Here is a 15,853-nt window from a genome sequence, read left to right as displayed (position 1 = left end):
AAACTCTTTATAAAATAAAAGAATATTGTTCAAACTAGGAAAACTGTAATGTAATAGATCTCGATAAAAGTTCTCGAAGCGCATATTTCGCGTAATTTATTCATTTAATAAAATAAGAATCGTAGAAACAGAAATCTAAACTAATAAATTATAATTTCGATATAACATCGATTTTTACAAGCAAAAATTATTACTTTAATGATATTTATAGAATCAAATATAATTCGACCGCGACGCTTTATCTCGTTCTATTTTTCAATTATTTAAATATAATTTAGATTCAAAACGCACAGCAAAACAATCGAATCGTATATATATATTACTTATATTAGATTTATATATATCATTTATATATATTATTTATATTCAGATCATATTATATATTGCTTGTCCTTTTTCCATTTTCTCGATAACGATTTCTCTCTCTCTCTCTCTCTCTCTCTCTCATTCTAAATTATTTAAATTATTTAAATTTTTAAATTATATTAGTATAACATATACATATATAAATATATATAAATATATATAACATATATATAAATATTTTGGATTTTATTTTAATATACTTAAAATATGTATCTATAATAAAATGTTCTCGTATTAATTAATACTTTTATATATAGATAGTAATATTTTACAAACTGCTTCGCAAAAATATATTATTTAGATATTTTATGTATAAAGAATTAGAATTTTTTTATTTTCACAAGTTTATATTAAAAAATGAATTTGGTAATTATTTACATTAATGGACACAACTCGCTGAGCTTTGATATGTTGTATAAGTGAGGATGCTGATTAATTTTTCTCTTTGTTTTATTTGGCCGTCTTTTATAGTTTTTGAAATATTTAATGAAAAATGTTTAGTGATTAAAACGTAATTTTTGTTGATATATCTTATCTAAAAAAGACATATATCTCCTTTGATCATTTGACGAAATTCAAATATAATTTTGATGCAGTGAAAAAATTGAATCGTAAGATTAATATAATAAAAAATTTTATGACACATATAATTATATAATTAATAAATAAACAAATAGTTATATATATTTATATAAAATCTGACATTATATCTTGTGCCGAGCGATGATATGTTTATGGAAAAATTAATTAATGCTGCTAATTTCCGATCTTTAGAGATCAAAAAATTACGATTAGAATTATAGAAAAAAAATTATTATAGAATAGATATTTATTCCGGAAATTGAACAGCGTTTTGAAAAGATAAATGACCTTCAATTGGTCGATAAGAGATGATAATAAAACATATTAAACATATAAAACATATTAAACTGCTAGTAATTAAAAGTATCTTCTTTAGAAATCGAAAAAATATGGCTAAAACCGTAGGAAAATTATAATTGAATAGACTGTGCGAAAATCGAGCAGCATTTCGAAAAAATACGTTTTGATTTTCTGTGTCATCTTCCTATGAATATATTTAGATTAATTAAATTTATATTGCAATAATGGACAATTATAGGGCCAATATTACGAGCAAATTAAAAGGATCTAAATAAAATAAACTACAAATAATAATGAGTTCGTTTAATTAAATAATCACAAACGTTTCGACTTTACTTAGTCTTCCTCAGTATGATATGAAACAAAATACAATAAGCATAGTGAAAAAATCCGTATTCATTTACCAATAATCTTTGTATGTCGCATAATATAATTCCAAACTTAATCAATGTGAAATAAATAAATCACTCGTTATTGAAATAAATAAATCACTCGCCGGTTTTAAGTCAAAAACTTTTCGCTTCCCAACGGAGAGGTTGATTTGAATAGGACGTTTGACGTTGCTCAGGGTTACTCATTTTTTTTGTTGTTCGGAACATATTGCTTTGTGTGATTGTTTGTTGGCTTCTTATTGTTTTTTCATCGCGCTTTAACGAGTGATTTATTTATTTCACATTGATTAAATTTTTTATATTATGCGACATACAAAGATTATTGGTAAATGAATACGGATTTTTTCACTATGCTTATTGTATTTTGTTTCATATCATACTGAGGAAGACTAAGTAAAATCGAAACGTTTGTGATTATTTAATTAAACGAACTCATTATTATTTATAGTTTATTTTATTTAGATCCTTTTAATTTGCTCGTAATATTGGTCCTATAATTGTCCATTATTGCATTGCAACACACGAGCAGTATTAATGTTATCATATCTTTTGTATTTTTTATTAAATTTATATTAATTATATATGTATCTTTTTTTCTACATAACTTATATTTAATATAAATTTAAAGGAGAAAATTGAGACCAATAATTTTCTTTCTTTATTTCTTATATTTCTTATTCTTCTTTAATTTTTTATATTTCATTAATTAATTATAATTAATTTATATTAACAATAATTGATTTGAATTTTTATATTAATTACGATATAAAGTAAAATGTACAAATTTCACATGTTTATACGTCGCATTTGCGTCATATCCACGATATCAATCAGCATAATCCATAAAGACACGATCAATGAACAGGAATCTGTCAAGATATGTAAATCATCAAATTAGAAAAAATAATATACCCGAAAGATTCGCGTGTTTGTGTTTCTCGTAAGAGAGTGTGACGTCGATTACTATCAGCGATAATAACCCAACGAACGACTCTCTCCCGCTCCAGTCTTGATCTTACCTTCGCCAAACGAACACGAGCGTTCTTCCTACACCTACGAAACCGCACATTACTCTCGTTATACTGGCTCATTTACGGTCCAACGCTATCATAGAGATTCCAGTGAGATATTGAGTAATTTTTATAATTCGTCGATATACACGTTATGTTGATGCAATAACAAATCTTTTCTTCGTGTCGAATGTCCAGATAAATTGGTGAATAGTGAAAGTATTTGATTAAAAAAATATAATTAATTTTTTGTCACACATAAGATCAGAGAGAAACTTTCTCGTCGAACGTTCTTTATAACTTGTTTATTTTGCAATGTGTATATAACTTGGATTTAAATAATAATCTTTTCGGAAATTTCTTATGTTTCTGGAAAAATAATTAATTTTTATAATGAATCGAATCAGTGACAGAAAATTATGGGAGTAATTCTTTCTTATTATCTTTTGTCATTAACTTGATATTTTTTATTTTTAATAAATAAAAACCTCAAAATTTTTGTTTTATATTTTCTACATTACAAGCTACATCTAAAGATTTATGAATAAATAATTGACTAAATTTTGTATATTCATCAAATTAAAATTTTAATTAATTTAATCGTTTACGATTAAATAGTGTCTTTTGTTAATGTAGAATTATTAATTAAGATATCAGTTAAGATATCAATTAAGAGAGAATTATAAATTTTTGTTGTTTGTGACATTCATGGAAAATAAAATTTAGATTTATCAAACGATAAATTATGTAGAAATTTTGCTACAGGCAGTTTTCCAGATGAATTAATCGCCGCTCAAATGACAATTGAAGTGGGCCTTAAAAATTATTTAATATAATATAATATAAAATATATATTATAAAATATATATTAATATAAAATATATATTAAATATGCTTGTGTGTGTGTGTGTGTGTGTTGCTTATCAATTCCAATTTACAATTCTAAATTAAAGAAAGAAGGGAAATTTATTATTTATCAGAAGAATATTTTTTTTTAAATAGCAGCAAGCTTTGGAAGTTTCGAAGCTTTAACAGAACGAAAAAAACAAAATTAAAAAATGCAGAAATATTCTATTTAACTTTTAAATATTTATACTTATTAACTTGTTCTTATTTATTTTACATTAATAATAATAATGCTAGCATTTATACAGATTGTTTTCTCTTCTTATTTCATAACTCTTCATTCATGTATCATTGATCTTGAAATTTTTTTCCTTCACATAACACTGTTATTACTTTGTATGTTCGCTTTGAAACCAGTTTTTCTAGGACGTGTTGTAGTTTGATCGTAGTTCATAGAATCGTAATTGAAATCGATTGTTTGGTGATGCAATATAAACACACAAATAATTTCTCTATAATTATGTAATTTGGTGTCATAAGTCGAATTTAATATAAATATGATTAATTTTACTATAGAAATTTATAACTGTAATTTATATTATATTTTACGTCTATTCGTATTAATTTATATTATTGTTTAACAATGTTTATACAGGTCGCAAAATCCGAGGCTGAACGATACTTCAGAACTTTGTCACAGAAATGTGGAGAGTCCGAGATAACATATCGATCCAATTAGGCTTCATTTGCCTCTTTATACTTAACCTACATACCGTCTGTAGTTTATCGTTAACAACGGTACGAAATGGCACGTTGATAGGTGCGACAATGCGTACTAGACTCGGAAGAGACATTCATGCATTCTTGGGAATTCCCTATGCTGCACCGCCGATTGGAGAACTCAGATTCAAGGTAAGATTATCTTGTTTATACTGCGAGAAATTAAGTCTCTAGAAATAGAATAATCCTGAAATAGTCGGTCAAAAACCTGTAAACTTTTTAGTTTCGATTAATTCCTAATTGATTCGGAGGATATCTCTTCGAGTGAAAACGAGAATATCGATATATTAATAAACAATTGGAATAAAAGTAGTTTCAAAGTAATATTTATAATAAAGATCTTTTATTTCTTTAATTTTAAGCAATTATTAATTCACTAGAATTTTTTATTTAAAGACTTAACAAAGAGTTATGAAATTTTTATTGTAGCAAATTAAAATTAAAAAAATATTTGACATATATCTCGCTCTAAAATATTCAAATTAAAAACGATTTATAATACATTATCTTCTAAATAATTTCTACTCGAGGCTCACAATCATTTTCAAACATATTTAGCGTATTAACGATACTTACCGAGGTTTATCATAATTTAAAAATGATTGCGTAAACTCGTACGAACTGACCTAACTAGAAAGATTATGGTTTATAATTGCAAAAAAAAAGAAATATAAGATTAGAGTGAGACAGAGTTAATTAACTAAACCTGCCTGCTGTAGCCTTAATGATCCTTAATGGATTTCTCGCGCAATCAGCAGCGTCAGGGACTTTCACACGACAATCACGTGCGGCACGATCATATAGTAATATCGTAATAATAATAAAAACGCCGGAATTCTTTCCTCTCCGAGTTTACGCATCGTCAGTTCTTTTTTTCTTCACAATTAATACCGCCGCTGTTGCAACTAATTTGTGCCGCGACTTCGCACTTTCCTAAGCCGATTCTGAATAATATTCTACGTGGCGCGCTCGGTCTTTCCGCGGAAAAAATTACGTTGCGATCGGATGAACGCGATGAATTTTTCCGAGCACGAGCCTGTTGTAGAAAAAAAAGAACCTCAGTCTCGACAAATCTCTATAGGATATTTCGACATCGCATTTTATCGTCTCTTTATATTCACTCGACATTCTGCAGTTCGTCGTAAATGCAACTTGTGCATCGCCTAGCTTTGCATACATTATGGACGATTGCTAATATTATTACATTTCTAGTTAATCTAAATTAGCAATTCCGTTGCTTCCGTTGTGGAATTAGCAATTCCAATGTTTGTTCCATGTATATATAACTCCCTCTTATCATTAATATATTATAAAATACGAAAGAAGCAAAGAATCATATAAAGAGATTCTTTAAAAATATAATCCCTTGAAAATATTATTATTTATAAATTAATTATAAATATTATATAAGTGTCTTTTGAATATATAAATACAAAGTTAATATGAAATATATAAATATAAAATTAAAAATGTAAAATTAGGAAGAATTAAAATATAAAAAATTATAAATATGAAGCTATATAATTTAATTTATTATAATTTCTAATTATAAAAGGAAAAGAAGGGCCAACCTGGGCGCAATAAATGGTGCGTAAAAATTAATAGAATTTCAAATGTATGAAAAAATATAATTAATCAAACGTTTCGATCCTCTGTGGATCCTTCTCAATAGTGACAAAGGAACATTGAATTAAATTAAAGGAACAAAAATAAATGATTCGAGAATACATAAATCACTGGCTGGTATAAACAAAATAAAGGTCATATCAAAGATAACAAACATAAATTTAAAATCAAATGATAAAAAGAAGTTAGAATAAAAATAGACTTAGGTCACATAAAAAATGCATTATTCTTACAAATGCGTCTTTTATCTAACATAAGTCTATTTTTATACTAATTTTTTTATCATTCGATTTTAAATTTATGTTTGTTATCTATGTATGACCTTTATTTTGTTTATACCGACCAGCGATTTATGTATTCTCGAATTCATTTATTTATTTTTTTATTTAATTCAATGTTTCTTTGAGAAGAATCCGCAGAGGATCGAAACGTTTGATTAATTATCTGTTTTTTCACACATTTAAAATTCTATTAATTTTATGCACATTTATTACGTTCAGGCTGTAATGGCCTTTCTTTTCCTTTTTATGAGTTATTTTTATGAGCTTTGTTTTTTATCTTTTGAATATTTTATTACAATTTAATTTATTATAATACAGATTGTTAAAAATTTAAAGCATATTCAAATCAGAACATTTATTACATGTTTATGATTTTTGGAAAATGTAAATTTAAAACTACTTCGCGATTGATGCGTACTCGCAATACGTACATATTATTGCGATGATTTATGATGTAAACACAATTGCAATGATTGATGAGATGTGAAAGACGCAAGATAGCCCTATCAAGGCTCTTGCAGATATTTATAATAATGCAAGATGCAGTACATCTTGTATACTTGAACAAGATTGCGGAAGTGACAGTCATTGAAATTCAATCGTCAATCTAAGCGAGGAACATCATGGAAATCATGCTAATAATATTTTGTTTGCATATTCTATTGGATATTCTATTGATCGTTTGCTTTCGTCATTTAACGAGCAACGAAGATTGCTCCTTGTATTTTACCCTTGCTCATTTCGTAACATCACAGGTATCCAATGATGTCAATATAATATGTGATATACAGATATAAGAGAGAAAGAGAGAGAGATTATTTGATATTAACTTTGAATTCAGGAAGTTTAGAAATTTATCATTAATAAATATAAACTGTAATAATAGCGGAAATGCAATTGAGATATGTTGACATAATTATTATTTTGTTGTGTAACAACTTTTGATGTAAATTACATAGAATATTAATCTTAAACTTGTGGCAACGTATTTTTTAATTTTTTCTGGAATTTTCATTTATTTTAACTTTATTTACTTAATTTTCTCTACTTACTGTTACAATGAAAATTAAAAATATAAAAATAAAAATAAAATAAGAATTTAAAACATTTTTAAAAATTTTTAACGTATTTATTTTGACAGGCCATTTCATTGTTATTTATTTTATTTACTATCGTGCTTATATATCGTGAAATATGAGTGCTTACTGTTTTCTTTAAATTAAATCTTTTGCAGTTAAATTTTTCACATACATAGAAATCTCTTAACAAGTAAAGAAAAAAATATCTCGCTCTTGATCATTCAATTAATATTACATAATATGAGATAATAGCGAAACATAATTCTTCTGATGTAAGATTATCGAGCTATCTTGAATGAAAAAAGATATTATTCATGCAAGCATAACAAGCGGTCATGCAACAACACACTATGATTTTTTTATTGCTGCAAGTCTTGTATTGAAAAATTTTATATTTAAAAGGACATTTTATATTTAATTGCAATTAACATCACAAATAACATGTCAAATTAAAATCTAAATCAAGTGTTCAATTCAAGATCAAGGCTTGAATTTGTATCAAGAGTTGTATTAAAAATATAACAATCAATAAAAATCTTTTCACATAAAGATCTTTAATATCTTGTCAACGTAATTTCAATTTAATTGTAAGAAATAAATGCAAGTTTGATAAGCAAGTTTATTTAATGTATCGCCGTAATGTTGTTCTGCATCAGCAATGTCACAATTTTACTTACATAAGCATAAATCGGTCACAAAACAAGCATTAATTAATTACAAAAAATAATTCTTTGAACAATAACGTAAAATATACATATACAGGGCTATCTGCTGCCGAAAAAGCTCTTGTAGCTTACCTCGAGAGCTTTTCAAAACACTATAATAAAATATTTTTTTATCGAGTACTTTTCGAATTATGAGGCTTGAAATAATTTCTTAATTTTTACATAAATCATAAAATATCTAGTAAAATATTCATTTTTCGATTATCTTACCCTAATACTTTTATGTACAAAATAATGAGAGGAATCAATTGGTGTAAAGAAAACACATAATTGTTTCGGAAAAAAAAAAATATGTAACTGTTAATTGCAAATTACATATTTTTTCTATTCACTCTGATTGTGAATCTCCATCGATCTCTTGAAAATGCCTCATTTGTCGGGATCGTGAAGTCTTTGCTCGCGATAAGTTCCGTTTCGACGCAAATGCACAGAAATGAGTCAAAGTCATGACGAATTAATGACGGTGTGTTTTTTCCTTAAAGCCGCCGCAACCCACAGCCGCCTGGAGTGGTGTTCGAGCGGCTGTGGAAAACGCCGAGATATGCACGCAACGGAATATCTACACGTATCAGGAGGAGATCGTTGGCAGCGAGGATTGCCTTTACCTAAACGTCTACACGCCGCGGCTTCCGTACTTTGAAGCGCCATTGTCCATCGATTCCTATCGATACCCGGTCATGATCTGGTTCCACGGTGGCGGATGGGTCACCGGAGCCGGTCATTCCGAATTTTACGGGCCCAAGTTTCTGCTGGATCACGATCTCGTCCTCGTCACCGTGAACTTCCGGTGAAGTTCCGATCTCGATTCCTTGATCGCGATTGAATTAATTTCTTACGCGCGGAATTGTGATCTTGTATTAGAAAAAAATTATATTACGTAACTATGCAAAATTATTACATAATTATTGCAAATTATTATTACATAATTATGCAAAAAAATATTACCCACAGATGATATGGTGATGACGAACGATATTTTTTTAGTTAGTTTGTTTTTTGTAATTAAAGGGGGAGGAGTTATCACAAAAAAGTTATCACACAGTTTTGTAATTTTAGAAAATTAATTTTTAATTACATAAGTATTGGAAGCGATAAAAACGTGTAGACTTTTTGCATTAGACTGGGACCATTGGGTTTCCTAAGCACGGAGGATCTCGAGTGCCCGGGGAATTTTGGATTGAAGGATCAGCAGCAAGCCATGCGATGGGTGCAGGAGAATATCGTTTCCTTCGGTGGTGATCCGAACAGAGTGACTCTTTTCGGCGAAAGCGCGGGAGGCGCGAGTGTTCACTATCATATGGTCAGCCCTCTCTCAAAAGGTAAGATCTCTGGCAAAATCTTCGTATAATAAATTACATTAATATCTGTATAAAATTTATAAGTCATCTATATCGATAAAATACATTTTTTTTACTCCCTTTCTCTCCTGCTTCTTTATTCTTTTTAATTTTTCTCTAATGTTTAAGTAATATTTATCTTTTAATATATTATATATTCTTTTTTTAATTACATAATATGCTTCACATTTTAACTTTTTTGTAAAATTTATCTTTAATACATTATTTTTATATTTTATATTTTATGTATTTTATGTTTTATATTTTTTATATTTTTTTTAATTAGATATAATAAACTACACACACACATACATATATATAATTTAATAAATATAAAAATTTATAAAAAGAAATATATATAACTTGAATATCATGATGAGATAAGAAAGATTGGGAGATGAAATCAAAGTATTAGCATGCACTTTAAATGAATAAAAGGAGGGAATAGATAATTAATTACAGTTCTTGCATACCATATTAATTAGCTTAATTTGCGTTATTTACTTCGAAAAACACCTCGATTGAGGCGTGAAAATTTTTTCTCATATAACATAACAACATATACAGGGTGTGTCATTTTAAGTGATGCAGCTGAATATCTCTTAAAGTAAAAGAGATTGGGAAAAATATTTCAGACAATAGTTGTTTGGTTTCGAGGGGGACATAAGACGGTGCCATTAGTTTGACCTTGAAGAGTCAGCTGAAGATCACGTGAAGGTCACCTCCAACTTTTTAAATGGGACATCCTATTTTTCGATTATCTTACCTTAATACTTTTATGTTCAAAATAATGAGAAGAATCAATTGGTGTAAAGAAAACACATAGTTATTTTTAAGAAAAAAAATGTAATTGTTAATTGCAAATTACATTCTTTTTTTTCAAAACAATTATGTGTTTTCTTTATACCAATTGATTCCTCTCATTATTTTGTACATAAAAGTATTAAGGTAAGATAATCGAAAAATGAATATTTTACAAGATATTTTACAGTTTATGTAAAATTAAGAAATGATTTCAAGCCTCATAACTCGGAAAGTACTTAATGAAAACTAACTTAATTATCATGTTTTGGAAAGCTCTCGAAATGAGCTACAAGAATTTGCAAAAGCATATAGGGTGTCCCATTTACGAAGTTGGAGGTGACCTTCAGCTGACTCTTCAAGGTCAAACTAATGGCACCGTCTTATATCCCCCTCGAAACCATACAACTATTGTCTGAAACATTTTTCGCAATCTCTTTTACTTTAAGAGATATTCAGCTGCATCACTTAAAATGACACACCCTGTATACATATAATGTATTGATACAATCTTATTGCGAAAATTGATTTCCGATTCTGCATTTTATCAGGCGCGACTTCGTCGTTAAATTATTCTTAATATCGTTGTCACATGAATACTATTTCGATTTATAGCATGACTCGAGATCGCATTTTTTCCAAGAATATATGAGGAAATATCATATTTTATACTTGCGCTTTTTTCTTACAAGTCGTCAATATTGCTTAACATTAGCATCAACATTGCTTGACATTAACAAACCACAAATCTCGAACCGGTTTCAAGGTCGATTACGTTACATCATCGTTTTTTTCTATTTATCGCAGGAAACAAAAAAGATATTTAACGCAAATTAAAAAACTTTATATTGTATAATATTTGTATGTAAAAATATTATTAATATGTTATTGTTATTACACATTTTTCCAATAGCATTATTGAAAACTATTAATGTTGAAAGAAAGTATGCGTTTTATGAATCCAAAGGTGATTGAACTGCACATATAAAAAATATGTATTGTTTAAAAAGAAACAAGAATAAAACTTATAATGTATCTATTATTAAGAAAATTTATATATATATATATATATATATATATATATATATATATATAAAATAATATATTAAAGGTAATAAAATGAAAATAAAATTGAAAAATTGCATGTATATTAATTTAAAAATTTATATATATTAATTTAAAATTATATATATATATATATATATATACAGGGTGATTCAAAATAACCTGTGTCCCTGAAATGACATATTCTTGAATCAATTCTAAGACGATTTTTCCTTCGGCAAAAGCTCTATTTAAAAATTAATTAGATTAAATAAGTGTTTTTAAAATATTTATTACTTTTACTATTATCATATAAAATATTAATATTAAATATTTATTTAAGATAATAGTAAAAGTAATAAATATTTTAAAAACACTTATTTAATCTAATGAATTTTTAAATAGATATCATACGATGTATGGATATCACACACATTCATGATAATAATAATATTAATACGTTAAATGTTTATTATGTTTACCGCATTCTTCAATCGAACACATGATCGCGTTCGATAGCGCCAGTAGTACCTTAACCTACCGCAACCTACCATGACAAAAAACTGCTTGCAGTCGCCGAATAATTATCGTCGCATTGTCGCGTCGTCGTGTCGTGTAGTAACGTGTCCGCGCGTGTTTCTTTCATCGAGTGATTTTTAATCGCCAACAGTTATTATTCGACAGTGATTAATAGTGATCAGTGATAGAGTTAGTAAATTTCTCGTCTCATCGAGTGAGTAAATAAATGTGATTACGTTAAAGTTTATAAAAGAATACAGTTCATGAAAGAAGAAAAACTTTCAGTTAATAATTTAGTGTGGATTTCTTGTCTTTTGCAACGTGATATCTACGTTAAATTTGAGAACGTACGATCTATCGGAAAATTCATTTCTCCTTCAAGCAATTACAGCAATACATTAAAAGTCCTCGAACAAGGTAATAATAACTATTTTTTGACGTTATGTGAAAACAGATCTCGGGAAGTCAGAGGGACAGTGTGTCAAAGGAAATTCGTGAAAAGAGAGGGGTTTTTAGTGGGTAGGGAGTACCGAGTTGGTAATTCGACTTGGTACTCGAGTCCCACATAACTCACTGGATCGACCGGTGGGTATGCATAAAATGCATTTTCCCCTCTCTCGTAAAAAAAAAAAAAAATTACAGGTGAGTGAGCGAATGAGAGAGAGAGAGAGACAGACAGACAGACAGACAGACAGACAGACAGACAGACAGACAGACAGACAGACAGACAGACTGACAGACTGACAGACTGACAGACAGACAGACAGACAGACAGACAGACAGACAGACAGACAGACAGACAGACAGACAGACAGACAGACAGACAGACAGACAGACAGACAGACAGACAGACAGACAGACAGACAGAGAGAGAATGTATGTGTTCGTATGTGTATAGCGACCAGCTGATCGCAGCAGGCGCCCCGCGTAAGCACCCGCGTCTGACGGTGAATCGCGCCACCCTTGCCTGCCTCTTGTATTCGACCCGTCATACGTTAACTACTTCCTTTAATAATTCAAAAACTAAGCTTCGGACGAAATTTTGCCGAAGGAAAAATCGTCTTAGAATTGATTCAAGAATATGTCATTTCAGGGACACAGGGGTTATTTTGAATCACCCTGTATATATATATATATACATATATATTAATTAAAAATTTTTTCTCATGATTAAGTTCTCGAGAAAAGAATTACACAATGAAATACACAAATAAATGTATTCCTGAAAGTATCATTGAACGTTTATATTGTTGTCATAAAAGTTGAGTTAAATTCTTTTCTTAAAACTTTAATTTTTTTGTTAGAGAGAGAGAATTACCATTATACGTAATATGCAATGTATTATGCGATCAAATATATGCGTGATCTGCAGTTTCTAGCAGAAATATATTTCTGACTAGTGTAATATATTTTTATGAAATACGAAATATTTACATTTTTTTGTGACACGCAGGTCTTTTTCACCGAGGTATCTCGCAAAGCGGTAACTTTTACAATCCATGGACTTTAACGCCACCGGGATCTGCCAAGAAGAAGGCCACGATTATGGGTAGAAATTTAGGCTGCAACACCGAAAATTCCGCAGAACTCATCAAATGTCTGCGAACAAAAACCGATACGGAAATTATTGGTACCGATCGTCTTTTCCAGGTAATTAAAAGTTAATCCACGTAAGTATAAATGCAATAAATATGTTTTGGTAAATTTATCTCTGATAGTAACATTACTGCAATTAATATACGATATATAATGTTCCCCAAATAATAGTTTTTTGTTACAAAATTACATACATACAATATATATATTATATATATATATATATATATATATATATATATATATATAGTTAAAAATATATATAAATAAAACCAGTTACCGTAAATTTTAAAATTAAAATTAATCGAGGCAATTAATGTGTACGAAAGCGGATGATAAACGATAAAAAATCTTTTAAATTACAACTATAGATTATTTTATCATGTTCAAACAAAAAATTTGACTATACTTCTAATTTACTGCAGTTTTGTGAAAATTGAATGATATTAAAGTCATCTTATTCATCAAATCTTGAAGAAAATATAATTGATTTCAATTCTTTATGTTAAATAACTTAACATAATTTATTTTTATAAATAACAACATAATTTATTTAAATAAATAACTTAACATAATTTATTTTTATAAATTAATTTCTCTGTTTATTTCTCAGGTCTTGTATTTTTCACATAAATATGTCTTAGAATGCGAGTGTAACATTTAATGGGATGCAATATATGTATAAAATATTCAATCAATTGCTGGTATTTAACCTGAATATTTCATATTTCAACGACTTCTTGTTACATGATTTCTCTGTGTCGTATGTGTGTATGTTTTGACAGCTATCCGAAGGCATTCATTTAGCTGCCAATCGTGTGTGCATGTGCATACCGTTGTCGCATATTGCGTTGCATCAAATTTATAAGTTATTTTCTCTTCTACAAATTTAATATATACATATATGGATTATATTTATTATTTATAATATAATTTTATTTAAATTATTAATTTTATTATTCTAACGAAATCTAATTTAAATTGTCAATTATTATTCTCTGATGTAATCTTTACTTAAAAGGTGATTAGGCGCATAAATCGAGTCTGGCTCGCAATATTCGTATTTTGTACGTGTGAAATGTTTGCTGATTTATGCGCATTCATGCATTAAAAGCGTAACTAAGCATGAGCTCTATATCTCTGCGCGTGCATCAGTTTCAGAAATTATACATGCTTACAAAATATCGATATGGTTGGATGACAATGATCCTTGGACAGTCACGCAAAGTCGCTTTATCCCAGTTTGGTGTCGACATATCCCGATGCAAAATTCAGATGAAATCGAAAATTGATTATGATGATAGACTGTACATGAAATATTTTCGGATGTTTATTTTCTTAAAAATGAGAAATTGATATTTTATAGTTATATATGTCAGTCAATGTATAGAGCAACAAATACATTTTCCTGACAATGAGATCGTTTGCGATGTAACAAATATTACTTGTTTGTTGATTATTTATTTAATAATGACATAGAAATTTTCCCAAGATTATTTTCTTACACGATATGTTTCGCGCGAGTAAAGATGATAATATATTATTTAAATGCGCGAGAGAGAGAGATATACTGAATAAATATATTCAAAGTTCTGGCAAAACCAGTTTAGAGAGACGCGCATGTTTATTTGCATACGTGCATGTTTTTCGTATGTGTTGCTGGCATTTTTACTAACATCTATGAATCACGCATTTCTGTCGGCTGAAATAAAGAAAAACAAGTCGCAAGGGAATAATAAACATGAAAAATCATCTATAACGTTATCGTAATGGCTGATTACTCATAAGAGAAATCTTTCCTATTTCTTTTCCAAATGCGCCTTTTAATATTTTACATATTTTATCAACTATTCAAATGCTTAGATATATTTAATTGATTTAATAAACGCGATACACATATGCACACACGTTACAAATTATTGCGAATTAAAAACCTGTTCAGTATTTTTGAACTTGACTTACTTTTGTTTCTTATTGATATTTAATAAAACAGCTTGTTTATCTCTGGTTTTCTCTCTTTCTGTTTAGAACTGTTAATCAATCTTTTTAATCATGTCACACTTTTTTACTGCCAAAGTATTACTTGTATTTCTATAAAACATATGCTATTATTCTAAATAAATTTTCTATAATTAATTTAATTTAATTATCTGTGTTCCATGTCGCAGCATTATGGTTATTGTCCAATGATACCCTTCAAACCAGTAATCGAGCCTAAACACGTAGGTGCTCTTTTGACGGAAGATCCATTAATTTCCGTGCGACAAGGTCGTTTATCTGATATACCTTGGATGACGGGGATAACATCTGAAGAAGGAACACTTAAGGTAGCAGGTGAGAGAGTAATAGTCTCCAATCCTCATTTCAAAAATCAAGAAAAGACGTGACGTTATTATTTTAGAATTAGAGATTATTACTTTAGAATTAGGAATTATTATTTTGGAATCAGAGTTGAATAAAATAATTATTCTCAGAAATATTTAGAAAATTTTAAAAATAATTTTTAGAACAAGAGAAGAGAAGTGCTTATTGCTTGCTTGCATAAAGCTTTATATTGGCTTTAGATCTC

The 15,853-nt window shown here is 28.4% G+C and overlaps 1 protein-coding gene across 4 annotated transcripts in view; it reads left to right on the top strand.

Moving 5' to 3' along the window:
* Positions 1-15,853, top strand: part of LOC145974721 (carboxylic ester hydrolase) — a 39,100-nt gene that overhangs the window by 21,121 nt on the left and 2,126 nt on the right. The window contains exons 1-6 of one of the 4 annotated variants that reach the window (XM_083104743.1): positions 2,648-2,761; positions 4,152-4,408; positions 8,470-8,774; positions 9,107-9,306; positions 13,142-13,338; positions 15,453-15,618. In XM_083104743.1, the coding sequence (XP_082960869.1) occupies positions 4,199-4,408; positions 8,470-8,774; positions 9,107-9,306; positions 13,142-13,338; positions 15,453-15,618 (1,078 nt within the window). In that variant the 5' untranslated portion in view covers positions 2,648-2,761; positions 4,152-4,198. Of the gene's footprint in view, positions 1-2,647; positions 2,857-4,151; positions 4,409-8,469; positions 8,775-9,106; positions 9,307-13,141; positions 13,339-15,452; positions 15,619-15,853 lie in introns of those variants that run through there. The other 3 variants (XM_083104746.1, XM_083104744.1, XM_083104747.1) reach the window with 3 other exon arrangements.

Source organism: Camponotus vicinus, unplaced genomic scaffold, assembly GCF_025532165.1.
Source record: "Camponotus vicinus isolate PSW18456_S1 unplaced genomic scaffold, iyCamVici1.0 SCAF_7, whole genome shotgun sequence".
Lineage (NCBI taxonomy): Eukaryota > Metazoa > Arthropoda > Insecta > Hymenoptera > Formicidae > Camponotus > Camponotus vicinus.
This window is presented reverse-complemented; position numbering and strand designations above follow the sequence as displayed.